Here is a 26861-nt window from a genome sequence, read left to right as displayed (position 1 = left end):
CTACCTACCGGAACGACTCGGAGTTCAGCGAACAACGACCAAAGATTGTCAACCTAGCCACAACGACTTTACACGTGTCACTGCTACAACAACATCATTCATTTACTACTACTACCTACTTCACTCTGTCCAATGGTATTATGGACAGTTAAAGTAGCCAAATTTTTAGGCCTGGACATTGATGTAGAAACAACTAGATTATTGTATAGTTTAAGCTATTACAACAACAACCATTCATTTAGAATCATACCCCTATCATCCTACTTTCGACTTGTAGCAATAGTTTTAGAAACCCTACTACACCTCTCTTCTCAATTACGCGACTCTCATAACATCACTTCCAAGATACTTGGATCTAACTTCGACGAATGCCTGACACTGCTCCAGAGTTTCACTGTCCTCTCCACATGCTCTACATTCTTCTGAATCCGCACGTCCAATTTTTCATAGAGGGTCAGGGTCACAACATAGGATCTTTGTGGTTATACCCACCGTTTCATTACTCCAAATGTCCTTATGTGATTTTCTCAACCCTATTTATACCCTACACCACTTTAGTGGGGAGGGTATATTGGATTTGTGCTGATGTTTGTAACATACAAAAATATTCGTCCTAGACCCACCTTAAAGTATACCAATCGGCTTAGAATCGTTTTCTGAGTCGATTAAGCTATGTCCGTCCGTCTGGCTGGCTGTCCATGTAAATCTTGTGCGCAAGGTACAGGTCGCAATTTTCAAGATAATTGGATGAAATTTGGCACGCACGTTTTATTTGACCTAAGGACGAAGCCTATTGAAAATGGTTAAAATCGGTCCATTATTTCACCTAGCCCCCATACAACAGAACCCCTCGAAAAGGGCTTCTGAGCTCATAATTATGTTAAATATACAGATATATCGATAAAATACGGCACAACTAAGTTTTATAGAAGTCTTGATGACCCTGCCAAATTTCATAAAGATCGGGCCACATTTGACCCTAGCTCCCATACAAAGTCCCCTTGAGAAAATTACTTGAATGTCCCAAATTAGCTTATAAACACAAATATCGCGATGAAATTCAGCACAATAAAATATTATGTAAATATAAATATATTCACAAAATTTTATCGGGCTTGGTCCATATTTGCCCCTAGCCCCCATATAAAGCCTCTTTCAGAAAATTAGTTTTTCATCCATAAATTGCTTAAATGTATCGGAACAAGGGATTATTGAAGATAAATGCTTTATTATGAAAAATAAATCACATTTAATATTCATAACTGGTGTAGGGTATCATATGGTCGGCCACGCCCGACTATAATTTCTTACTTGTTTTTTGTTGCGTCGAATGGTTCTGCGCTTTATTTTAGGACAAAAGGACTCTTCATCAATGTATACAGGCCGCATTGGAAGGTTGTAAATAATCATCGGACGTGACTGATCGCATACCAGACACAGAATATGTCGGAAACTTTGAAACGCTGATCCCAGATAGAATGTCTTGGTAAAGCGGAACATTAGAGCAAATACCAGTAGGAATGCGTTGTTACACGGATGGCTCTAAATTAGGGGACACAGTGGGCCTGGCGTTTTATATTGAAGACCCTGAAGCAGAAATATACCACCGTTTACCTAATCATAACACAAGCTTCCAGGCAGAAGTTCGAGCAATAACGAAATGTGTAAATTGGATATGGCGCCCGAAGTCCTTAATATATTTACTCACAGCCAGAAGGCAATTAGGGCGATATCAGGTAATATAATTAAGTCTAAGAAAGTATTGAATTGTAAGAAAGCTTTAACTGAATACTCTCCCAGAGGTAAGGTTTACATCATATGGGTACCAGGCCTATCGGGAGTAGTCGACAACGAAAGGGCGAATGTAATAGCTTTAAAGGGAAGGGAGCTCGAGGCAATTAACCTGACAAACGCAAGCCTTACGAAGAAATTGAAAAAAATTCAGTTGTCCGTTCAGGTCTGCTAATAAGCGCCTTATGATTAATACTGTCAAAAGTGGCGTTGAGTTCCCATTTTTGGACACACCGAGTTTACTTAACTAATTAACAAAATACTTTAGAACTTTTCAAAGACTCTTTACCAGTTATCTTACATTTAAAAAACTTTTCTCCAAGTCTGGAAAACATTGCATCGATTAGTTTATTTTGTCATGTTTTTTACAAATCAATTTGGAAATGGTTTAATATATGTGCACCTTTGTCGTCATTCAATGTGACTCTCGCCAAAAAATTGTTAATTTTTTTTGTCATATTTTTATGTGTATGTATGGGTTATTTTTTGTGGCTGGCAGCTATAAGTCATAATATCCGGCGGATACTGTAAGTAAATTATATATGTATCTATAGCATATCGGTGTCGTGTGTATAAAACAGGTGTCAAAATTAAAAGATTTAAATAAAAACTGACAGGTACATAGTATGTATATGCACATGAATAGAATTGTTGATGAAAATATTAATTTAAGAAACATTTATTAAAATTTAAGTATAACTGGACCGATCTGTTAAAATAAAGAATTAGAAAAAGTCGAAAACTAGAGACTAGAGTTGCTAGACTTTGGATTTTGAGTTGCTCTGTATTTAAAATTTTCCCTTCATTTTAGGTTTTCGAGATATCTTATAGTATACGCACAATTGGGACGAACGACGAATTTTTCGGAACGAATATTCGTCGTCAGAAATAGAACACACTTAAAAATGTACACAATCATTGCGTGTGACGAAATTCGTCGTACGTAACGAACTATGCGATAGGTTTATTTCTATTTCTTACGCAGACGAACGACGAATTAATTGGGGAAAATTGTTTTAAAACCAATTACGGTAGCGCGAATTTGCTGAAATTTGGCGGTTGTGAGTACAGCTAATGACAATACAATATAATGTTCGAATATTTGAAATTATATTCGAAAATTCGAAGTTATGTTCGAAAAAATTTTTATGCTCTTAAAATAATCTCTGGGTCATAAAAACTAAAAATAAAATTTTCGAAAATTCGAACTTAAGTTGGAAAAATTTTGAAATCCATTAAAACCAGTTCTCGTGGCCCGAATTGTCTGAAATTTGGCAGTCTGGAGTACACTTGATGACACTACAATGCTATGTTGGAATATTTAAAATAAAGTTCGAAAATTCGAAGTAATGTTCGAAAAAATTTTGAAGCTGTTAAAATAATCTCAAAATTGGGGATATTCACAAAAATATAATTTTACTTCTTTTCGAGGCCAATTTCTTACATTTTCTAATTTCGAAACAATGTTCGAATAAATTTTAAAGCTGTTAAAATTATCTCAAAATCGTGGAGATTCACAAAAATATAATTTTTGTTTCATTTTCTGACTTTTTCCAATTCCGAACAAACAAATTTTGAAACGAATTCGCAGTACGAATAATTTTATTGTGTTCCATTCGACGAATTTACGCAACGAATTTTTGTCGACTAGTTCGTCGTGCTATACGAAATTCGTCGTTCGTCCCAATTGTGCGTATACCATTAACTGGACTAGACTTTTACGAGAGTATACATTGAATTTTAGTTACTCTGGATCAGTCCAGATTAGGACTCAAATCAGACGTCTAGAGAAGTATTTAGACTCTTGTTAAACTGTTGGTCAGTGTTATTATTCTTGAAAAACAATAGAGGATAAACAAAAATATTGACATCATAACTTAAGACAAAGGTGTTAATATTTCAATTTGAAAAATATTATTTCCGTTAAAATATTAAACACAAATACACTCACACACACACATACTACAACAAAAGTGAAATTTAAAATAAATTTTCAATATTTTGTATATGAATTCAAAATTTTTGAAAAAAAAAAAAAAAATAAAAGATATAAGATTTTTTTGTTGCTGTTGTACGTTTGTGACTATTTTGGGAAAATGAAACAGAAAATTATTTTTAAAAATAGACTACTTGATTGTTTCATGCGTTATAAACTAATACTTGTACAAAATCTACATAAATATATATTTAACAATTTGTTTCGTTTTTAGTTTTTTTTTTTGCTTTTTTTGGCCAATGGCCAACAAAATGGGGTAACGCGCGCAAAAAAGCACACAAGGGGAAAAAAAGATTGGGAAAAATATAAATAAATATTGGAAAAAAGTAAAATTAACGGAAATTTTTTTTCTCAAATTAAAATAAATAAATATATATGTATAAATGGATATGGATGAGATATAAATTAAAATAATATAAACAAAATTATTTTAAGATAAAATTAAAGAATTATTCATTTAAATAGTTTTGAATGATTTTACCTTATTGTGAAATTGTTTGTTTTGATAAATAAAGAAAACCTTTAATGTGCCCCCTTGACCACTAAATTCAATGCCTATAGAAAGTGGAATGAAATCACTTTTGGATTTTAAAGTGGAATTGTTATCCAGCCAATTTTAAACCAAAACATCAGAATTTGCGTAAAGACTGAAAGGATTGAGTATACTTTGGTCTTTGTGCTAAAAATGTTGAATTTTATATAGATATTTTTTGGATGGAACTGGTCCAAGGTCATATTCGTTACCAACTCATTAGCCTTCAGTGATTTGTCTAATTACTGGGTTAAAATCCATCAGAATCATTAAGTCAACTGCTTAAGAAAGGCATTAAATAAACTCTTGATTGAGTCCTAATCACTCTTAGTACGATCATCAAGTAATAGTTTAATCACAGCAAATAACAGATCTTATATCAGTCTTTGTCAATAATTACCTCTCAGACTAATCGCCAATAGTACTAACTAACTAACTTGTTATAATTCGAGTTTTGAAAAGATAATTGCAAACTTTCCGATTCCTACAATTTAGCTAAATTTAGACCAAAACGGAACCTAATTTTTTTGTTTTATATATGGAAAATTAAACCTAACATTTTTAAACATATCAAAAATCGTATCATATACAATTATTTTAAAAACAATTTGCCACCGGAAAAAACTAATTCCCGGCCATCTATAATCACAACAGATACATTTTAACCATATGAAAGTAGTGTCATGACTAGAACTAGAGAAGCAACATATCCACTTATTAACTTGATATTTATTGTATGTCTTTCTGATGTTATTCAAATAAATTCAAGTTGGTGCTTTTCTATATTTAGACCCTAAACCACTAGAGTTTAGAGTGGGTATTATGCCTTTGTGTTGATGTTTGTAATGAATACAGATACCAGAAATTGCCATGAATCGGCTGTTAATCATTTATTGCGTCAGTTTAGTTGTAAATAATCTGTTTAAAAACTGCAGCTTGGAATTCTGAATTCGCAAATGACCACGACAGTTTTCCTAGGCGCTCTGAAAATGCCGTTTGAATCCGCCGGAAAAAAATATTGGCGGATCTCGGTCTATGAAGTAAAAAACTTTCCTGACAAGTCTAGGGATGCTTTAGCTAGTTTTACCAGTAATCCACGGTAGCAATTTAGGAGTAGTCTTGGCACAGGTAGTACACCACGGTTAAAATTGTCAGAAATAGAAAACAATCCAAATTTTTTAAATTCTGATCCGTTTTTAAAGCTTGTCCGATATATATGAAATTAAATAGTAAGGTACTTTTTTAAATTCCTCCATTTATCACTAGCGTTTGTAAATTTGAACCGAGACTCTATGTACGAATTATTCATTATTATTGATGAAAGCAGTCCCGATGGCGTCGTCTCTTTCTCTACTCTCAACGATGGTCCTAACCACATTCTAACTTCTTTTCAATCTTGGATTCAGACCGATTGTTGGTGTGCAACTCTAAACACCATTAATGGGTCTTTGCGTCTGGAGCGACCTCTCTAGGAACGGTAGTTCGACCAGATTTAATTGAATCTATCTATTATCTATCTATTCTATCTATCTATCTATCTATCTATCTATCTATCTATCTATCTATCTATCTATCTATCTATCTATCTATCTATCTATCTATCTATCTATCTATCTATCTATCTATCTATCTATCTATCTATCTATCTATCTATCTATATATCCATCTATCTATCTATCTATCTATCTATCTATCTATCTATCTATCTATCTATCTATCTATCTATCTATCTATCTATCTATCTATCTATCTATCTATCTATCTATCTATCTATCTATCTATCACCTACCTATCTATCTATCTATCTATCTATCTATCTATCTATCTATCTATCTATCTATCTATCTATCTATCTATCTATCTATCTATCTATCTATCTATCTATCTATCTAACTATCTATCTATCTATCTATCTATCTATCTATCTATCTATCTATCTATCTATCTATCTATCTATCTATCTATCTATTTATCTATCTATCTATCTATCTATCTATCTATCTATCTATCTATCTATCTATCTATCTATCTATCTATCTATCTATCTATCTATCTATCTATCTATCTATCTATCTATCTATCTATCTATCTATCTATCTATCTATCTATCTATCTCTATCTATCTATCTATCTATCTATCTATCTATCTATCTATCTATCTAACTATCTATCTATCTATCTATCTATCTATCTATCTATCTATCTATCTATCTATCTATCTATCTATCTATCTATCTATCTATCTATCTATCTATCTATCTATCTATCTATCTATCTATCTATCTATCTATCTATCTATCTATCTATCTATCTATCTATCTATCTATCTATCTATCTATCTAACTATCTATCTATCTATCTATCTATCTATCTATCTATCTATCTATCTATCTATCTATCTATCTATCTATCTATCTATCTATCTATCTATCTATCTATCTATCTATCTATCTATCTATCTATCTATCTATCTATCTATCTATCTATCTATCTATCTATCTATCTATCTATCTATCTATCTATGTATCTATCTATCACGATTTCAGTGCGTTGTTGACCTGTGTAGTTTGGAATTAGTCGAAAAAAACGTTATCTATTCTATCTACTTACATAAGTGTAGGGTATTTTATAGCCATTCTTGACACCCTGCTTATTTCATTTTTCGAAAGTTTCCCTCTATTACTTATATATTTTCAAAATTCTATATATAACTTCACCAAAAACAAATCAAGAGTGAAAAAAATACCACTACGTGTGAGTGTTGTGTTGGTCGGTTGGTTAGATAGTTGGTGTTTTTTTTGGATAAGTGTCTGCCGGTGTAACCAACTGGCACACTCGTATAACTGTGTCTAACAACTAAAGAAGGAACAAAACCAAAAAAAACACACACATATTTTTTACATAAACGTGAAATGTTTTACTAATGCAGATACTAAAGGAAAAAAACACAAAATATATGTTTTTTTTTTTAAATTGTATAAAAATAAATAAATATGTATTCTATATATGACTTACTTACCTTATTATGAGGTAAAACTATAAATGCACCACCACCTGCCGATTCAACAATGATGGCCAAAAATTTTGGATTCACTGCACAAAATGTTGAATCCCAACTACTTTTCGAGACACGTATATTATCGTAGCATTGTTCACGTTTTAAAGCTTGACCGTAAACGTGACGAAATTTTGAACTTCTGACTACACGAAACGACATTTTCTTCTATTACTTTTTTTTTAAATTTCTTTGTTTGGAGCGGGGGGGCTAATTGTGGTTGTAGTTGTTTTGTTACAGTTATTTGTTGTCGTAGTTGTTGTGGTTCTATTATTTGTTTATTTATTTGTTTGTTTGCTGTTGAAATATTACTTTTCCTTAGTCAATCACTCCACGTATAATGTACAAATAACAATAAATTTATAGGAAAAGTTTTTTTTTGATTTTTTTTTCTTTAATTTATTTTAAATCTAAAAAAATTCTACACAACATAAAAATATTTATTCTCTATTTTGCTGCTCTTTTTATTTTCGATTTTGACTTATTCAGCATGCAAAGAGAGTGTGTGTGTGTGAAGAAGTTGTAGGAGGTTGTTGTGTTTTTTTTTATACAAAAATAAAATCTATATTAAAAATAATTTATTTTTTATTTTTGTTTCTAATTTTTGTTTTTGTGATAAAAAAAAAAGGCGGCAAAGCAATCACATTCGTTCAATGAAACTAAAAAGAGAAGAAAAAGAAGAAATAAATTTAAAAATATAAAATAAATATGAAATAAATTTTTAAAAGCAAATTTGTGTTTATATTTTGCATTACTTTTTGTTCTCAAGTACTTAATTTATTGTGGCACTTGAAATAATAGTCTAGTTCTAGAAAATTTGATATCAAACATTTAGAGTTAACAGTTTCGGTTCCTTAGGAATTTGTCTTCATTAGTCTTAAAAGTTTTCGAACATTAGTTCGAAATTTCGAATTTTTTCGAAATTGCTTTAATGCTTAAAAAAGTCTCTAAATCATGAAAATTCATAAAAACACAATTTTAGACCAATTTTTTCTTAATTTTTAGATCAATTCCATCATTTTCTCAATTTCGAATTTAAAAATTTTGAAAATATTTTTAAAATTTCCTGTAATTTTAAAATTTTTCTTCTTTAATAATTCTAAAATTATATTTTTTTGATTTCCTGTGCTTTAAAAATGATTTTAAAGCTTTAAACAAGTTTTCGAACATAAGTTCGAAATTTCGAAAATTTTCAAAATTGCTTTAAAGCTTTAAAAAAGTCTATGAATCATGAAAATTCACAAAAAACACAATTTTAGACTATTTTTTTTTTCAATTTTAAGTCTAATTTCTACGTTTTTTCAATTTCGAATTTACAAATTTTGAAAATATTCAAAAAAATTTCCTCTAATTTTAAAATTGTTCTTCTTTAATAATTATAAAATTATATTTTAATGAATTCCTGTGGTTTAGAGATGATTTTATAGCTTTAAAATTGTTTTCGAACATAAGTTCGAAATTTCGAAAATTTTCGAAATTGCTTTAAAGCTTTAAAAAAGTATATAAATCAGGAAAATTCACAAAGAACACAATTTTAGAATTTTTTTTTTTTTTTCAATTTTAAGTCTAATTTCTACGTTTTTTCAATTTCGAATTTAAAAATTTTCAAAATATTTTAAAAAATTCCTATAATTTTAAAAATATTCATCTTTAATAATTCTAAATTATATTTTTATGAATTCCTGTGGTTTAGAGATGATTTTATAGCTTTAAAATTGTTTTCGAAGATAAGTTCGAAATTTCGAAAGTTCTCGAAATTGCTTTAATGCTTAAAAGTAGTCTCTAAATCATGAAGATTCATAAAAACACAATTTTAGACCAATTTTTCTTAATTTTTCCCAATTTCGAATTTAAAAATTTTGAAAATATTTTAAAAATTTCCTCTAATTTTAAAATTTTTCTTCTTTAATAATTTTAAAATTATATTTTTTTGAATCCCTGTGGTTTAAAGTTGATTTTAAAGCTTTAAACTAATTTTCGAACATAAGTTCGAAATTTGGAAAATTTTTGAAATTGCTTTAAAGCTTCAAACAATTTTAGACTAAATTTTTCTTAATTTTTCGACTAATTTCATCGTTTTTCCAATTTCGAATTTACAAATTTTGAAAATATTTTAAAAATTTCTCTAGTTTTAAATTTTTTCCTCTTTAATAATTCAAAAATTATACCTTTATAGAACCCTGTGGTTTAGAAATGATTTTAAAGCTTTAAATTAATTTTCGAACATAAGTTCGAAATTTCGAAAATTTTCGAAATTGTTTTAAAGCTATAAAAAGAAACTCTTAATCTTGAGGATTCATAAATACATAAATTTTAGTTAAAATCGAGTTCAAATTCTTTTATTTTTCAAATTTCGAACTTAAAAATTTTGAAAATAATTTTCAAAATTTCCCGAAATTTTAAACTATTTTTTAATGTAATCTTCGTGAGTATTAATTTTTTTAGGAATGCTCATGATAAAATAAATATTTTTTATAAATTTTCGAAAATTCGAACTTAAGTTCGAAAATGTTTAATTCTTTTAAAATAATCATCAAATCATGACGATTCATAAAAATCTAAGTTTTGTTTTTATTTACTATCAATTTCTTCGTATTTCCAATTTCGAAGTTAAAAATTTTGAAAATAATTTTCAAAATTTCCTAGAAATTTTAAGTATTTGTTGTGTTATCTTCGGGAGAGTTTATTTTTTTTGATGAGTCCCCATGATTTACCTATTATTTTAATAAATTTTCAGAATTTCAAACATTTTTGAAAATTCGAACTAATGTTCGAAAAATTTTTGAAGCTAACAAAATAATCTCTAAATCATAAAGATTCATAAAAATCGAATTTTAATTTAATTTGTGATCAATTTCAGCTAATTTAGAACATTCGAACATAATGTAAGATATTTTCCAAAAGCTTTGAACAACATATCAAGCTTTTGGCGTTTTACACTAGAAAACTTATTTTCACTTGATGATTCCCCATATTTGTTGAAATTTGATTATAAACAAAATGTTCAATAAATTTATATTTTGTTTCAATTAGCTTCCTTTCAATTGTTTAATCACTGTGAGTGATTCTTTGCTTCATTATTATCTAATAAGTTTAAGCATATAAAAACAATAACATTTAATCATTTAGTTAGAAAATAGAAATACAAAATAATAATAGAAAAAAACTTTACAACTAATATTTTTTTAATCAAATCAAACGTATGAAAAAAAAAATTAAATAAACACAACAACAACATACCAATCAAAAGAAAATCTATTTTTGCCCGATGATTTAATAGCTCCCGCTAGCAAAAAGCAATACACAGCACAACCAATAAAACTACTTTAGAGTAAACAAGGAATTTTGTTCGATACAAAGAAAGTAAAAAAATAATAATAATAAAATTGTTTTTATTTAATACAATCAACTATTTGTACAGCAACAAAATGTTTGTTAAAAACTAACTGAAGAAAAGAAAGAAAGAAACGAATATGAACAAAATGCGGAGATTTTATATCAATGAACTTGTTGACAAATAATAATAAAATAATAGAGACAGACAGCAGTCGTACCACGAAACTATGCAATCTTGTTGAGTTTTTTTTTTAATAATACATAATACAAAATACGTAGATATTTATATTATTCATACAATAATGCATAATACTTGTATCTCCATCTAGTCTTTTGTTATTTATATTTTGCTAGCATAACATTTTCTTAATATTCGCACTAATTTTAGCAGCATACCAGTAAAGAGATTATGGTGGGGCATAGTGAAACATTTGATACCCTATATCAGTGCTAGACTAGTAAAAAGTCTTGGGTCATTGAAGCATTTTCTGGTTTTACTAATATTACCAATACCCATATTTAAAATGTACATAGACATTTTAATGTTGCTCGTATAAAATTTAAGGATTTCAGCTCTAACGGTTTCCCAGATATACGAATTTTGTATTTAATTCATATGGGAGGTGTCACGCCCCTTTTTTATGTCCGCAAATATATTACCCAAATGTTCTTATGGATGTCAAAGTTATTCATGTGAAATTTGAGGATTCTGGCTCAAATAGTTTCCCAGATTTACGAATGGGGATGCCAAGGCCCCTATTGCTAGTCCGTCCACTCATCCTAAATATTAAAATTGATACTAAAACTATAGCCAGTCCGCTCATTTTATCCCCAAATGTTCAGATGTATTTCAATTGTTGCTTGTGCAAAGTTTGAGTACTATAGCTCTGATGGGTTTCCAGATATACGAATTTTTGTATTTAATTCATATGGAAGGTGCCATGCCCCTTATTTTTTATCCGTCAATATATTACCTAAATGTTTTACATGGTTGTCAAAGTTTTTCAAGTAAATTTTGAGTATTAGAGCTTTAATAGTTTCCGAGATATATGATTGTATTTAATTCATATGGGGGTGCCACGCCCCCCTAATGCAAGTCTGGCCATTGTTCATATGAGAATTCTAGCTCTGATTGGTTTCCAGATAAACTAATTAATTTATGAGGGAGGTGCCACGGCTTCTTTTTTTATTTTAAGTCCGCCTATTTTGCCTTAAATATTCATAATGATACTAAGGAGGTTCCGTTGGGAGGTGATAAAGCCCCTACATAGACTAATCTATTGGAATAGTTGGTTGGCTAGTATATGGAAGAGTTGATTTAGTATTCTCCTTCAACATGCTCACATAACCTATGAATGTCCGCAATTGTCACATTAACTGGTGAAAGCAATAACACAACCACATCCCTATTGGCCATACAATGTATGAAAGATCTGTCAAGGCTGGGACGTCTGTCTAACATCCCTTTGCATATAAACTACAATGATGATAAGCAGGCGGATGGGTTAGCAAGAACGGGATCTGTTTTGAATATTTCTAGTGCAACTTCAGTTGCAATACCGCTGGGGTCTATTAAAAGTGAAATGCTGAAAATATTTGGAATAAACCAAACCCATGCAAAGTGACCAATCTAATTCTCTCCTTCGATGAAAAACGCAATATAAGACAAAGGTGCAAGTCGGGTTGGACTCACCTTCATTGAATACAGTTACAATTGGAATAACAAGAGAAGAAAAGGGTCTTACACATTATCTGCGAATACATCTGCAATTGACAACTACTCGTGCAGTTAGCGGTATTTAAACTTACTGATCTACAGATATATTTCACTGTTCGATGGATCTAATATTATACATCTGATGAGTTGGGTGGTCCAGTCGAAATGGAGTTCCTTCGACTCTTCTTGGCCAACATACTCAACCAAATATTCAGTCCCTAACTGAATCCTTAGATTCACTCCCTAATTGAATCCTTAGATTCAGTCCGTTTGCTTTTGTATCAAGTCCTCATTACAAGGCAATAGACACATTTCAATCCATCCTACTATTACAGGACTGCTTGATAGTGTCACGTAATCTATCAGAGTTCATTCTGTAATTGTGATTCGGATACATACATATTCTAATTGCGACATATGATTTAATTACAGATACTCAGTTGGACATTTATGTATGTCTTGATCGACAAAAGTGTTTCTGCACCGATATTTATGTGTGTAGGATCCTTATCCAGCAGTTCGGTCGGACAGTACCGAACTACATATTTAACATCTAGCCACCGACTGCCCAGGTGACTAGCTATTTTAACATGTGCCTGTACTACGAGGAAGTCAATCGTCCCCCATAGATTACGAAGAGTTAGAAAAAAAGCCTAAGTTTGTTTTTTAAGTGCCCACTATCTCGCTTAAAAAGGGGACACTAAATTGACAATTTTCTTCTCGTTTACAAAAAGTACACCCATGATGAAAGTCAAATTAGAGCCAACAAGGTGGTTAGACGTTAGTGGAAATCAGTGTATTTTTCGGATGCATTGACTCTTTGCTTGGTAGTTTCGAGTATATAGCATAATACCCTCTTTTCTTGATTTTGAAAAAAAATTTATAAAAAATGAAAGCAAATTCAATAACATTTTCGCCTTAAAACTATTATACTACGTAAATACACTTAAAGAAATTGCTTTACTTTAAATTTCTATTCAGAAAATCTTTCCTAAGTTATGCTCGGATATTACTCTTTCCTGTCCGGCCGCATATTCTGCAGTAGGGTTCTATAGTTGAAACGAAAAGTCGACTTTTCGACTTTTTCATTTAGTTAAAAGTCGACTTTTCGACTTATTGCATGTTATGAAAAGTCGATTTTTCGACTTTTCGACTTTTTTCATTTAATTAAAAGTCGACTTTTAGACTTTTCGACTATAAGTATTTTATAAATAGTCGACTTTTCGACTTTTTCCGACTTTTTTCGACTTTTCGAATTTTTTCGACTTTTCGACTTTTTCCGAATTTTTCGACTTTTTGACTATTTTCGACTTTTTGACTATTTTCGACTTTTTTCGACTATTTTTTGACCTTTTTCGAGTTTTTCCGACTATATTAGAGTTTTTTACTTTTTTTTACACTTTTTTAAGATTTTCGACTATTTTTGACTTGTTTCTATAATTTTCGAGTTTTCGACTTTTTCCGACTTTTTTCGACTTTTTACGACTTTTCGACTTTTTTCGACTTTCCTCGAATTTTTTCGACTTTATTCGACTTTATTCGACTTTTTTCGACTTATCGACTTTTTTCGACTTTTATTAACAAAGTCGACTTTTCGACTTTTTTCACAGACCATAGTCGAGTTATCGACTTTTTTGGAACAAAATAGTCGACTTCGACTTTTTTCGACAAAAAGTCGATTGTTCAATTATTCGAAAGTCGATTTATAGAACCCTATTCTGCATTTTTTTTGGCTAATACTCCATTCAAACGAATCATTTGCATTCGGTACAGGTGCCTTGTGATAGTCTGGCCACATTTCAGCAGCTCATAATAGTCACCATCCTTTTGGTAGCCCCAAATACACCATGGATATTTGGTTTTATTGTCGGGTTTTATATTATAGCTGTCAAGCTACATTTCATATATGCTTCCGTTTTATATTTTGAGATAACAGAAAAATTTACTAGTTTTATGTTGTTTATTTTTTACAGTGTAAAAATTATGACAACAAAACATGAAAATGATATCACACACAACAATGGCCTTAAGATGAATATTAAAAAAAGATACAATAACAACAAGTGAATAATATATTGTGCATACAACTTTTTTTAGACCATTGTTAACTACCAGACTTACATAATAGCAATAAAAACGCATAAGAAAGAGATGAATAACAATAAAAACAGAAAAATAAAACAAATGATAAGAAATTAAAAAATACACACACAATTTTCCATGGTAATATGAAAATGATACAAAGAGCAAAGTATAACGGTATTAAAGGATGGTGAAAAAGAGAGTAAAGACAGACTGAGGGGAAAAAAATCAATGGATTTTTTGTATTTTATTCATTCATTTATTTGCAATTTATAAAACAATAACAAGAATAATAACAACATTTTCAATAAAGCAATAAAAACAAAAGCAACAGCAACAACAACAGGTGGCGCTATTTACAAACTGACATTGAACTTTATTTTGTTTACATGTTCGTTTCATGCATACATGAATATGTATGTATGTTTGAAAGTATGTTAACTATACATTACTTACAAGCTCACACTACATGTATGTATGTATGTATGTATGTTTTTGTTGTTTTCTTTTTATTTAAGAGAGTTGTTGTAATGTTTAGACATGTTTGTTTACAAAGTAATTAAATGTTAATCATGGTTCAAACAAATTTTAACATCAAAATAAATATTTATGCGCGAGTAAGTAGTTTTAAGGTTTGTTTTGCGTTTTTTTTTGTGGGCAAAGGTATAAATAAAATTTTATAAAAAGAAAATAAATTAATTTCGTTGTTTTAGTTATCTTGTAAAATGTAGTTAAATTAAATGTTTGTTTTTAAAATACCGTAACAATAACTAGAAGTTTTTTAAGTCTTTTTTTTCCTTTTAAAAGCTAAGATCTTATGTAGTAGTTAAGAAATGCCAAAGGTCATTGAACTTTTACAGTTGTATTTCTATTATATTTGTTTGTTGTTATTTAGCTAAATTACTGATAAAATGTTTAGGTTTAAAGTTCATTTTAATTACTTGAACAAATTAACTCATTATGAATCGTTTAACATTAAATCTACATTAACATTAATACTGATAGGACCAATTTAAATGGTCCCACGGTTTGCTTAAATTATTAATCGATTAAGAATCTGTCAAAGACTCTAAGCTTTCGTAGATGCTGAGAGTCGAATATGGAAGGCGCTATAGTTCAGGAACTTATAGTTCACATTTGTCCATTTTGTATAACTTAAAAAATGCTGGCTTGTCCTGGTATTGGAGTCAATTCGAGATGTACTTGTACTTGACATCAGATGGAGTCTTAAGCTTTACTCATAGTTCACTGGCTTGGAGGAAGGCGATGAAACCGAATCTCATCTGAAATCAAAGATGCAAGGGCTGGATTGTCTTGCTAATGGCTTTTAATGCAAGTATTTCAGCGCTTAGACTCACAGGAGTTATGTAGGTGCACAGGAATATGATCTTTGATAGGAGTATTCGATGATTCAATAACTGTAGCAATATGATCTTTGATAGGACAGGAGGAATATAATCTTTGATAAGAGTATTCGAATAAGAATGACGATTCAAAAACCTCATAGTTCACTGGCTTGGAGAAAGGCGATGGAACCGAATCTCATCTGAAATCAAAGATGCAAGGGTTTGCTAATGGCTTTATATGCAAGTATTTCAGCGTTTAGACTCACAGGAGTTAGGAGCACTGAAATGTGACCTTTAATAGGAGCATTTGAATCAGAATATCGATTCAAAAACTGTTACGTGTATTCTTGTATTCTTAATTGAGTTTACTCACTGTCTCAACACTTTGTCAAATTGGAGATCAATCGGGAAATGAAAGTACCAACAATTAATGGATCGTCCATGGATGGAACTGGGTCTTAAAGTGATATTCAGATTTGCCTGTCATTTTTCATAAAGGTTCTTTGAAATGTATCCGATTGTTACAATCTGTTTTCCTGAATTGCATTAACTCTATAGTCTAGTCTATAGGACTAGTCTATAGTGTGTCTAGAGTCTAATAGTGTAGTCTATAGTGCTATGTCTATAGTGATATGTCTATAGTCTAGTCTATAGTGTAGTCTATAAGACTATGTAGTATAGTATAGTCTAAGTCTAATAGCTCTATAGTCTAGTCTATAGTTCTATGTCTAGTCTATAGTCGTCTATAGTCTAGTCTTGTCTATTCTATGTCTAGTCTATGTCTAGTATAGGTCTAGTCTAGTCTATAGTCTAGTCTTAGTCTAGTTAGTCTAGTCTATGTAGTCTCTAGTCTTATAGTCTATAGTAGTTAAGTCCTACAGTCCAGTCTACAGTCTAGTCTATAGTCTAGTCTATAGTCTAGTCTATAGTCTAGTCTATAGTCTAGTCTATAGTCTAGTCTATAGTCTAGTCTATAGTCTAGTCTATAGTCTAGTCTATAGTCTAGTCTATAGTCTAGTCTATAGTCTAGTCTATAGTCTAGTCTATAGTCTAGTCTATAGTCTAGTCTATAGTCTAGTCTAAGAGTCTATAGTCTAGTCTATAGTCTAGTCTATAGTCTAGTCTATAGTCTAGTCTTAGTCTATAGTCTAGTCTATAGTCTAGTCATAGTCTAGTCTATAGTCTAGTCTATAGTCTAGTCTATAGTCTAGTCTATAGTCTAGTCTATATAGTCTAGTCTATAGTCTAGTCTATAGTCTAGTCTATAGTCTAGTCTATAGTCTAGTCTATAGTCTAGTCTATAGTCTAGTCTATAGTCTAGTCTATAGTCTAGTCTATAGTCTAGTCTATAGTCTAGTCTATAGTCTAGTCTATAGTCTAGTCTATAGTCTAGTCTATAGTCTAGTCTATAGTCTAGTCTATAGTCTAGTCTATAGTCTAGTCTATAGTCTAGTCTATAGTCTAGTCTATAGTCTAGTCTATAGTCTAGTCTATAGTCTAGTCTATAGTCTAGTCTATAGTCTAGTCTATAGTCTAGTCTATAGTCTAGTCTATAGTCTAGTCTATAGTCTAGTCTATAGTCTAGTCTATAGTCTAGTCTATAGTCTAGTCTATAGTCTAGTCTATAGTCTAGTCTATAGTCTAGTCTATAGTCTAGTCTATAGTCTAGTCTATAGTCTAGTCTATAGTCTAGTCTATAGTCTAGTCTATAGTCTAGTCTATAGTCTAGTCTATAGTCTAGTCTATAGTCTAGTCTATAGTCTAGTCTATAGTCTAGTCTATAGTCTAGTCTATAGTCTAGTCTATAGTCTAGTCTATAGTCTAGTCTATAGTCTAGTCTATAGTCTAGTCTATAGTCTAGTCTATAGTCTAGTCTATAGTCTAGTCTATAGTCTAGTCTATAGTCTAGTCTATAGTCTAGTCTATAGTCTAGTCTATAGTCTAGTCTATAGTCTAGTCTATAGTCTAGTCTATAGTCTAGTCTATAGTCTAGTCTAGTCTATAGTCTAGTCTATAGTCTAGTCTATAGTCTAGTCTATAGTCTAGTCTATAGTCTAGTCTATAGTCTAGTCTATAGTCTAGTCTATAGTCTAGTCTATAGTCTAGTCTATAGTCTAGTCTATAGTCTAGTCTATAGTCTAGTCTATAGTCTAGTCTATAGTCTAGTCTATAGTCTAGTCTATAGTCTAGTCTATAGTCTAGTCTATAGTCTAGTCTATAGTCTAGTCTATAGTCTAGTCTATAGTCTAGTCTATAGTCTAGTCTATAGTCTAGTCTATAGTCTAGTCTATAGTCTAGTCTATAGTTTAATCTATAGTCTAGTCTATAGTTTAATCTATAGTCTAGTCTAGTCTAGTCTATAGTCTAGTCCAGCCTAGTCTATAGTCTATAGTATATAGTCTAGTCTACAGTCTAGTCTATAGTCTAGTCTACAGTCTAGTCTAGTCTATAGTATAGTCTCGTCTATAGTCTAGTCTATAGTCTAGTCTATAGTCTAGTCTATAGTCTATTCTATAGTCTAGTCTATAGTCTAGTCTATAGTCTAGTCTATAGTCTAGTCTATAGTCTAGTCTATAGTCTAGTCTATAGTCTAGTCTATAGTCAAGTCTATAGTCTAGTCTATAGTCTAGTCTATAGTCTAGTCTATAGTCTAGTCTATAGTCTAGTCTATAGTCTAGTCTATAGTCTAGTCTATAGTCTAGTCTATAGTCTAGTCTATAGTCTAGTCTATAATCTATTCTATATTCTAGTCTGTAGTCTATTCTATAGTCTAGTCTATAGTCTATTCTATAGTCTAGTCTATAGTCTAGTCTATAGTCTAGTCTATAGTCTGGTCTATGCATTAATGTATAGACTATAGACTAGTCTATAGTCTAGTCTATAGTCTAGTCTATAGTCTAGTCTATAGCATAGTCTATAGTCTAGTCTATAGTCTAATCTATAGTCTAGTCTATAGTCTAGTCTATAGTCTAGTCTATAGTATAGTCTATAGTCTAGTCTATAGTCTAGTCTATAGTCTAATCTATAGTCTAGTCTATAGTCTAGTCTATAGTCTAGTCTATAGTCTAGTCTATAGTCTAGTCTATAGTTTAATCTATAGTCTAGTCTAGTCTAGTCTAGTCTAATCTAGTCTATAGTCTAGTCCAGTCTAGTCTATAGTATATAGTCTAGTTTACAGTCTAGTCTATAGTCTAGTCTATAGTCTAGTCTATAGTCTAGTCTATAGTCTAGTCTATAGTCTAGTCTATAGTCTAGTCTATAGTCTAGTCTATAGTCTAGTCTATAGTCTAGTCTATAGTCTAGTCTATAGTCTAGTCTATAGTCTAGTTTACAGTCTAGTCTTTAGTCTAGTCTAGTCTATAGTATAGTCTCGTCTATAGTCTAGTCTATAGTCTAGTCTATAGTCTATTCTATAGTCTATTCTATAGTCTAGTCTATAGTCTAGTCTATAGTCTAGTCTATAGTCTATTCTATAGTCTAGTCTATAGTCTATTCTATAGTCTAGTCTATAGTCTAGTCTATAGTCTAGTCTATAGTCTAGTCTATGGTCTAGTCTATAGTCTAGTCTATAGTCTAGTCTATAGTCTAGTCTATAGTCTAGTCTATAGTCTAGTCTATGGTCTAGTCTATAGTCTATTCTATAGTCTAGTCTATAGTCTAGTCTATAGTCTATTCTATAGTCTAGTCTATAGTCTAGTCTATAGTCTAGTCTACAGTCTAGTCTATAGTCTAGTCTATAGTCTAGTCTACAGTCTAGTCTATAGTCTAGTCTATAGACTATTGCAATAACCTAAATCTGACGGTTTTTTTGACATAGTTTAGGGGTAAATGATGGAAAAATATTGGCAACACTGACTACAGCTACCACAATTTCTTGATTTTGACATTAGAGATTGAATTATTAACCCAAGTTATCTGTCATTAAAGTTGTCTCTAGACATCCATCAAAATTTCCAACCGAAATCATATAACTAAACATTTCTATTCCCTTAAAACAAAAACACAAAAAACAAACATCTATATCTATTTCGTTGACAATATATCAATTTACATTTTAAATATTATAACCCACTTTTCAAATGTCATTTACATTTTACAAAAAACAACTTATAACGATTCATTGCTTAGATATTTAAATGCAAACAGGCAGCAGTATTTAAATTTGAAAACGAAAATTTAAATTGAAAATGCAAAAATATGAAATTTAATAAATTAATTTAGAGCAGAATGTAAAACAAATTAATTGAAGCATAGAATACTTCCATTATATGTATATATTTTGCAACAACTATTAATAGCTGAGATATTGGAGCTTAGAGATACCCACATACACACACACACACATACACTTTGTATTCACAATTAAACATTTGTTCGGCCTGCTAATTATTCAAATGAATCAAATGTTCAATGATTTATAAAATGAAAATATAAACTTATAATAAATAATAATATTAGCAACAATGAGATTTTGTTAACGATAAGAATAAAAAGTAAGATAAAGAAAAAAATATGTAAAAATAAAAAATTTAAGAATTTAGTTTTTAATTGCAGTAACAGAAAGTTGTTTACAGTAAACCAACTTTTCGTATTGTAAATATTTAGTTTAGCCAAAATAATATGAATAGAAACTACTATAAATTTTGGTTGTCCTAAAAAAATTAGGTAAACACAACTAAAAAATTTTAGTTAATTGGTTGTTATAACTAAAGTTTTGCTAAAACAAAGGAATTTTAATAGTTTTAAATAAGAAGCTCATGGCTTTTATATACTTTAATATTTCTTAGAATCAGTTAAACAATTATTGGTTTTTCTAGTGTAAAAACTTTATTTGTAGTTTATTTAAGTTTTGTTTATTATCTTATTACTCATATTCGCTGTTTAATTTTTCGTCACCTAAGGCGTTCTACTTTCATTTTTTTTCTGTTTTCATTCTTTTCCTCAAATAAATATTAAAAATATTATTAAACAAAGTACATACTTTATGAGTAACACAACAAATAAAAAAATTTATTTAATTTTTATGTTAAATGTGTGAAATTGAAAACTTTCTTCTTTATTTAGAAATATGATTTAAAAGTTGACTTAAAAAAACTTGCTAAATTTTTTTTAAATATCTAAAATTACATGCATATTTTTAAATTTATTTGCAATAAATTTAAATCAAGGTTATTGTTTTTTTTTTTGTTCATATGATGCTCTACATATTTATTTGTATTTATAGCTAGAAAAAACTGCCTTTATAAGCATTTAATACTTAAGTGGGTTATTAAGAAATTATTGATTTATAATAAAGAAAAAAATATGTAATACATTGTTTAAATAATATAATAGGGAGTATCAAACATTTTAATATTTTTTTTTTACTAATTTGCATACTTAAAATCTGCATTTGAAAGATTGCGTTGTAACAGAGGTTTATCAAATGTAACTTTTTATGGATTAAAAGTACTAAATTACATTTCGGGAATTTTTATCTATTGACTAATCTATAGAGTAGACAAGTCTATGGATGGGTCTACTGACTAGTCAGCCTATTGCCTAGACTATGGACTAGTCGATTGTACAGCTATGATCACTTCTATATATTGGTCTATTCACTTGACTACAGATTAGTCTATTCTATTACATTTGATGGATTGATTCGTAACAGACGTTTATAAAGAGTACTTTTTATGGACTAAAAGTTCTAAATTACATTTCGGGTAATTGTATATATTGACTAGTCTATGGAGGAATCTACTGACTAGTCGGTCTATTGCCTAGACCGTGGAATAGTCGTTTGTCTACCTATGGCCTCTTCTATAGATCAGTCTATACACTCGCCTATGTATTAATCTATTCTCTTACATGTTCTATGGACTAGTCTATTGACTCCCCTATTGACTAGTCTACTCTTTGAACTGATCTAAGAATTAGTCTATGGACAAGTCTATGCACTAATGTATTGACAAGGTCATTGACTACCCTAATGTTAAAACCATGGACTAGTTACTAGTCTATTGCCTAGACTTTGGACTAGTCGATTAACTACCTATGGCCTCTTCTATATATTAAACTTTTCACTCGACTATGGATTAGTCTATTCTCTTACATTTGAAAGATTGATTTGTAACAGACGTTTATCAAGGAGTACTTATTATGGATTAAAAGTACTAAATTACATTTTGGGAATTTTTGTCTACTGACTAATCTATAGAGTACAGAAGGCTATGGACGAGTCCACTGACTAGTCAGCCTATTGCCTATACTATGGACTAGTCGATTCTCTACCTATGGTCCCTTCTATAGATTAGTCTATTGACTCTCCTATAGGTTAATCTATTCTCTTACATGTTCTGTGGACTAGTATATTGACTCCCCTATCGGCTAGACTATTGGAAAGTGTAAACACTAGTCTTAAACACTATATTTAATAGTTTATTGACTACTCTTTGAACTGATCTAAGAATTAATCTATGGACAAGTCTATGCATTAATGTATTGACAAGGTCATCGAGTTTTTTGACTAGTGGGGTAAGGATTACACAAAGTAATTTCTTGCATCGTTAATTACAAGTACTTGTAATGTGTAATTGAGCTGTAACCAATTACAATTACTTGTAATTACAATTGAAGTTTTTCCAATTACAATTACTTGTAATGTGTAATTGAACAATAGCCAAATAAATTTATTTTCAATTGAAGTTTACAAATTACAATTACTTGTAACTTAGGTATTACCAATTAAAAATTAGTTACATGTAATTATAAGGAACAAAATTCACAATTACAAGTAATTGTATTTAGAAATTCTTCAATTACAATTAAAAATAGTTGTAATTGTCAAAATTTAAATTACAATTCAAGTATGTAATTGTAATTGGCAAAATTTCAATTACAATTACGAGTAAGAATTGACGAAACTTCAATTACAATTAAAAGTAATTGTAATTGGTAAAGCTTCAATTACAATTACTTCAAAGGTAATTGTAATTGAAAATGTAATCATTACCCCCCAAGCGTGCTATTATATATTCAACCCTATGAATTAATCTATGTACTAATGAAGGGACTTGTATATTAACTAATGAATGGATTTATGAAAGTTGGTAATAAAATTCATGAGAAATAAAAATGGGCGGCATCTGCATAGTCGGTGTGGCATCTTCTATTAAAATTTATGCTTTTAATTAATATTAGAATAGAATCATGTACCAAAATTGTAATAATTTCATTTATATTTTACTTAATTTATATAGAAATGCGAGGAATTAAAATAGTGGGCGTGGCATTTCATACCTAAATACATAGTTATTATTGAATAATTTTTACATGTTTAACTGTCAAAAAGAGATACTTTTAACAGTATTGGACCGTTTTGACCGTTTTCAGTAAATAGTAATAAAAATGGGTAGAATATATAGTAGGCGTGGCATTTCACTTAAAAAGTAACTTTTTATTGTCAAAAATTATGTGTCATGTATAAATATCTTATTTTGAATTAATATGTTTTCCGTAATATGCCGTTATTATAAGAATAAGCGGCATCAAAATAGTGGCGTGACGCCCACTGACGTCATAAGAACAAATTAAGTTATCGAATAATGTAAAAATTGGTCCGAATCCAGTCGAATGGCGAAAGTTTCATTCCAGGAATATATATTTTTTACTGCTACTTAATAGTTATATAATGAATATTGAAGGTAAAGCCAAATTGAAAACGGTCATTTGATGATTAGAATGTCGGTTCTCCGTAAGAGTAAAAACATTTACCGATTTTCATTACGATCATTCATTTCAATCACTGTGCGAAAACGAACGAAAACCATTAGTCAATAGAAGATCACATCGATTTGGTCCAATTTTTTTTGCGCCTTACAGTTCGTATAACCCTCCATACTAAAGAGGTTTCACACTAAAGCTTAAAATGTAAAAAGCTCTAGAAATTCATATAAATAAGATATGTATGGCCCGAAGAATATGGACGCATATACAGTGATCGGAAAAAGACAATATCTCTCGCGAACCATTGCCACAATTAAGAAAAGAAATATAGATCCTTTATGTTTAAATTCCGAAGTTAAATTAATTAACACGTTGACGTAAATGACGTCTACAGGGATTAATTGAATGAAAAGCATTTTCGACTATCAAACAAAATTGTTTTAAATTTTAGATCACATTTAAGTCTTCTGATCAGTTTTGACTCATTTTTGATACACATTTGAATTATTTCTATTGATTTTTAAACTTTATTCGTGAATATTCGCGAACTTTTAAGCGCTCAACTGATGAATCGTATTTCGTTAAACAGAAGTGATCGAAGAAGATTCAGTTTGGTGATTAGTCAGCGAACAATCTCGTAAATGACTACTAGATAGTATCACTCATAAATATCATCTATTTAACTTACAATTTTTGAAAAATTAATATAGAACTTTGTATTCTATATCATATATTTGTTATAGTTTTGAACCAGTCCTAGTACTTTGCGGAGTAGTACTCTTTATATAAAGTTGTAAAATTTTAAATCATAATTATTACTGACGTCTACTAATATATTTATATAAACTTTAATTTTATTATTTATAATTTTAAATAAATAAACCACAAATATGTAATAATTATTCTTTTGAAATCTACTTTTCTAATTTTTTATATATTATAAATATAAAAGTGTTCCTCACGCCAATTAAATAATAATAATGATGATTTAATAATTTATATATTTAAATAAAAATAAATTCACACAAAAATTCTCAAAAAAATGACCTTCAAATTTAAAATTAGTGAAAAAATAAATAAACATTAAAGTGAAAAATGAAAAACGTCAATTTTAATTTCTATGAAACAAAATTTTTATAAGATTTTAACAAAATGTATACAAAATTTAGAATAATAGATTATTAAGATATTTTTCAAATTTAAGATTTAGTAAATATAAAATTTAAAAAAATTATAGTTCATTTTGCAAAACTAGCTAATGTTTTTCACTGAAATTTTAAACAGTTCAAAATAATAAACAGTTTCGACTGAAAAATTTTTAGGCAGAAACTGAACCAAACCTAGTGAAACCGAAACTTTTTCTGAAACAATTTTATAATTTCCATATATAACTTCTCTTAACTTTACCACTTCCAATTGTATTTCGGAAAGATCTAATCTATAATAGAATATTCTGCTAAGGGTGGGACCCTTTAGAAAAGTTGCCTAAGTATTATTTTATTTCCTCATTTACGCCTTAATCTGAATTCCCTTAACAACAATAAATTAAGTACTTCTTCATTTGTATTATTGGCCTGCCCTCTTCAAAGCGAATGATTCACATTTATTAAACGTAATGTTTTAATTTTAAACATTCTACTTATTTATGACATTTTATAAAATTGTATATTTCAACATACATTTGCCCACAATTAATTCTCTTAACTATACTTTTTATTTCCTTTCATTTTTCAAGACCTAAAAATATCAGTCTTATTAATTTAATTGTTTTTTTCTTTTAATTTTTTGTTTGTTTTTATTTTAAATATTTAATGAGTTTTTTTTTTTGTTTGGTACTAATCAGTCAGTAATAATATTAAAACAAATAAATGAACCAATGACAATGATAAATTTATATTACTTTTACTTTTTAATACTTTTTTTTATGAAAAAAAATGTTGGGAGTTTCTTTGATGATTCAGTTATTTGATTTGGCTGTAGTATTTTAAACTATAAAGATAACTTTTTAGGTTTTGTTTGATTGTATGCGACCTATTTCTATGGTTATCGACTATAATATTGAATTAGTGTTTGTAATGGAAAAATTTTGTTAAGAATTTTAGATATTCCTCGGAATCTGAAATATCTTACAAATATCGCCAATTTTCGGAAAGGTACCTCCGAAATCTATATCGTTTTAGGTCTTATGATCCATTATGGTTTTTCCCTGATTACTAATAAAACTTGCATAAACCTGTTTGGAAATACTCTGCAAAATATGAGTATAAAGAGTACACCACAAAGGACTACGATAGATCAAATTTTAATCCAAATATATATAAAACATATTCCATATCATAAGACTAATTTTAAAACTACTATCTTACTAAAATAATGGGTGTACATGACCAGCAACATGGTCCTATGTAATGCAGTTAATGGACCGTAAAGTTTTAAAAGTTGAACATGGACCATACCAGCATTACATAGGACTAAAGAGATCATGTTTTCCTAAAATGTTTACAGGGAGTTGGTTTGGGATTGAGATTTTGTAGGGTACTGGAACTGGTGAAAATTAAACGGTACTGAAATATCTGAATCTCTTTCATCTTCTCTCATCTGTTGAGAGAAGCTTTTCAGTATCGGTGGCTCGCATAAGGTCTTCACCAATGGCTTCAAATCAAAAGAATAGCATAGGTGTTGGCTTCTACATATCACATACTGAAACGGAAGTTTCTTTCAAACGTCCAGACCAATGTAGCATTCCTCAGGCTGAATTATCTTAACTATAAAACTGGCTCTGGTTTTATGATATTCGATTATATACCGATAGTTTGGCTGCTATGCTAAGGGTAATAAGTGGTCTTTATACAACATCACACTTGTTCCTAGAGTTCCGGACATTTCTTAATGAGATGGCGAAACATTACACAGTAGAAGTGTTCAGGAATCCAGGTCGCCAACACATACCTTTCAATATTATCGCGGGCTCTATTGCGAAAGTGGGTTCCTTACTAGGAACATAGTACACAGTCTATATTGTCGGTCTACCGCTTTCAAGTTGCAAACGCACGATTCGTGACAAACTCCACCTGTTTGCGCAACACAGATGGGTGATTGAGGCTACCTGAAGACTGGCGAAGATTATGTGGCCGTCGTATGATGCACGAAGATCACAAACCATAATTAAGTGTCCGAAAGGCAATCTAAGGAACTTAATTAAATAGGTGGCTAGCCACTGGGCCTTTGCGTTCCATGCTAGAAGACTAAATCTAGCCATTAAACATTTGCAGGAGCTATCAAGACGAAAACAAGAAAGA

The 26861-nt window shown here is 30.0% G+C and overlaps 1 protein-coding gene across 2 annotated transcripts in view; it reads right to left on the bottom strand.

The window, feature by feature from the left end:
• LOC119605240 (coronin-1C-A) overlaps positions 1 to 26861 on the bottom strand; it is a 51333-nt gene that overhangs the window by 7754 nt on the left and 16718 nt on the right. For both annotated transcript variants that reach the window (XM_037958222.1, XM_037958223.1), the window contains exon 2: positions 7339 to 8033. In XM_037958222.1, coding sequence (XP_037814150.1) covers positions 7339 to 7536 — 198 coding nt within the window. In that variant the 5' untranslated portion in view covers positions 7537 to 8033. The remainder of the gene's footprint in view (positions 1 to 7338; positions 8034 to 26861) is intronic.

This window comes from Lucilia sericata, unplaced genomic scaffold, assembly GCF_015586225.1.
Source record: "Lucilia sericata isolate MDLA Ls3-8-SP2 unplaced genomic scaffold, ASM1558622v1 Contig000467F_arrow, whole genome shotgun sequence".
Taxonomy (NCBI): Eukaryota; Metazoa; Arthropoda; class Insecta; order Diptera; family Calliphoridae; genus Lucilia; species Lucilia sericata.
This window is presented reverse-complemented; position numbering and strand designations above follow the sequence as displayed.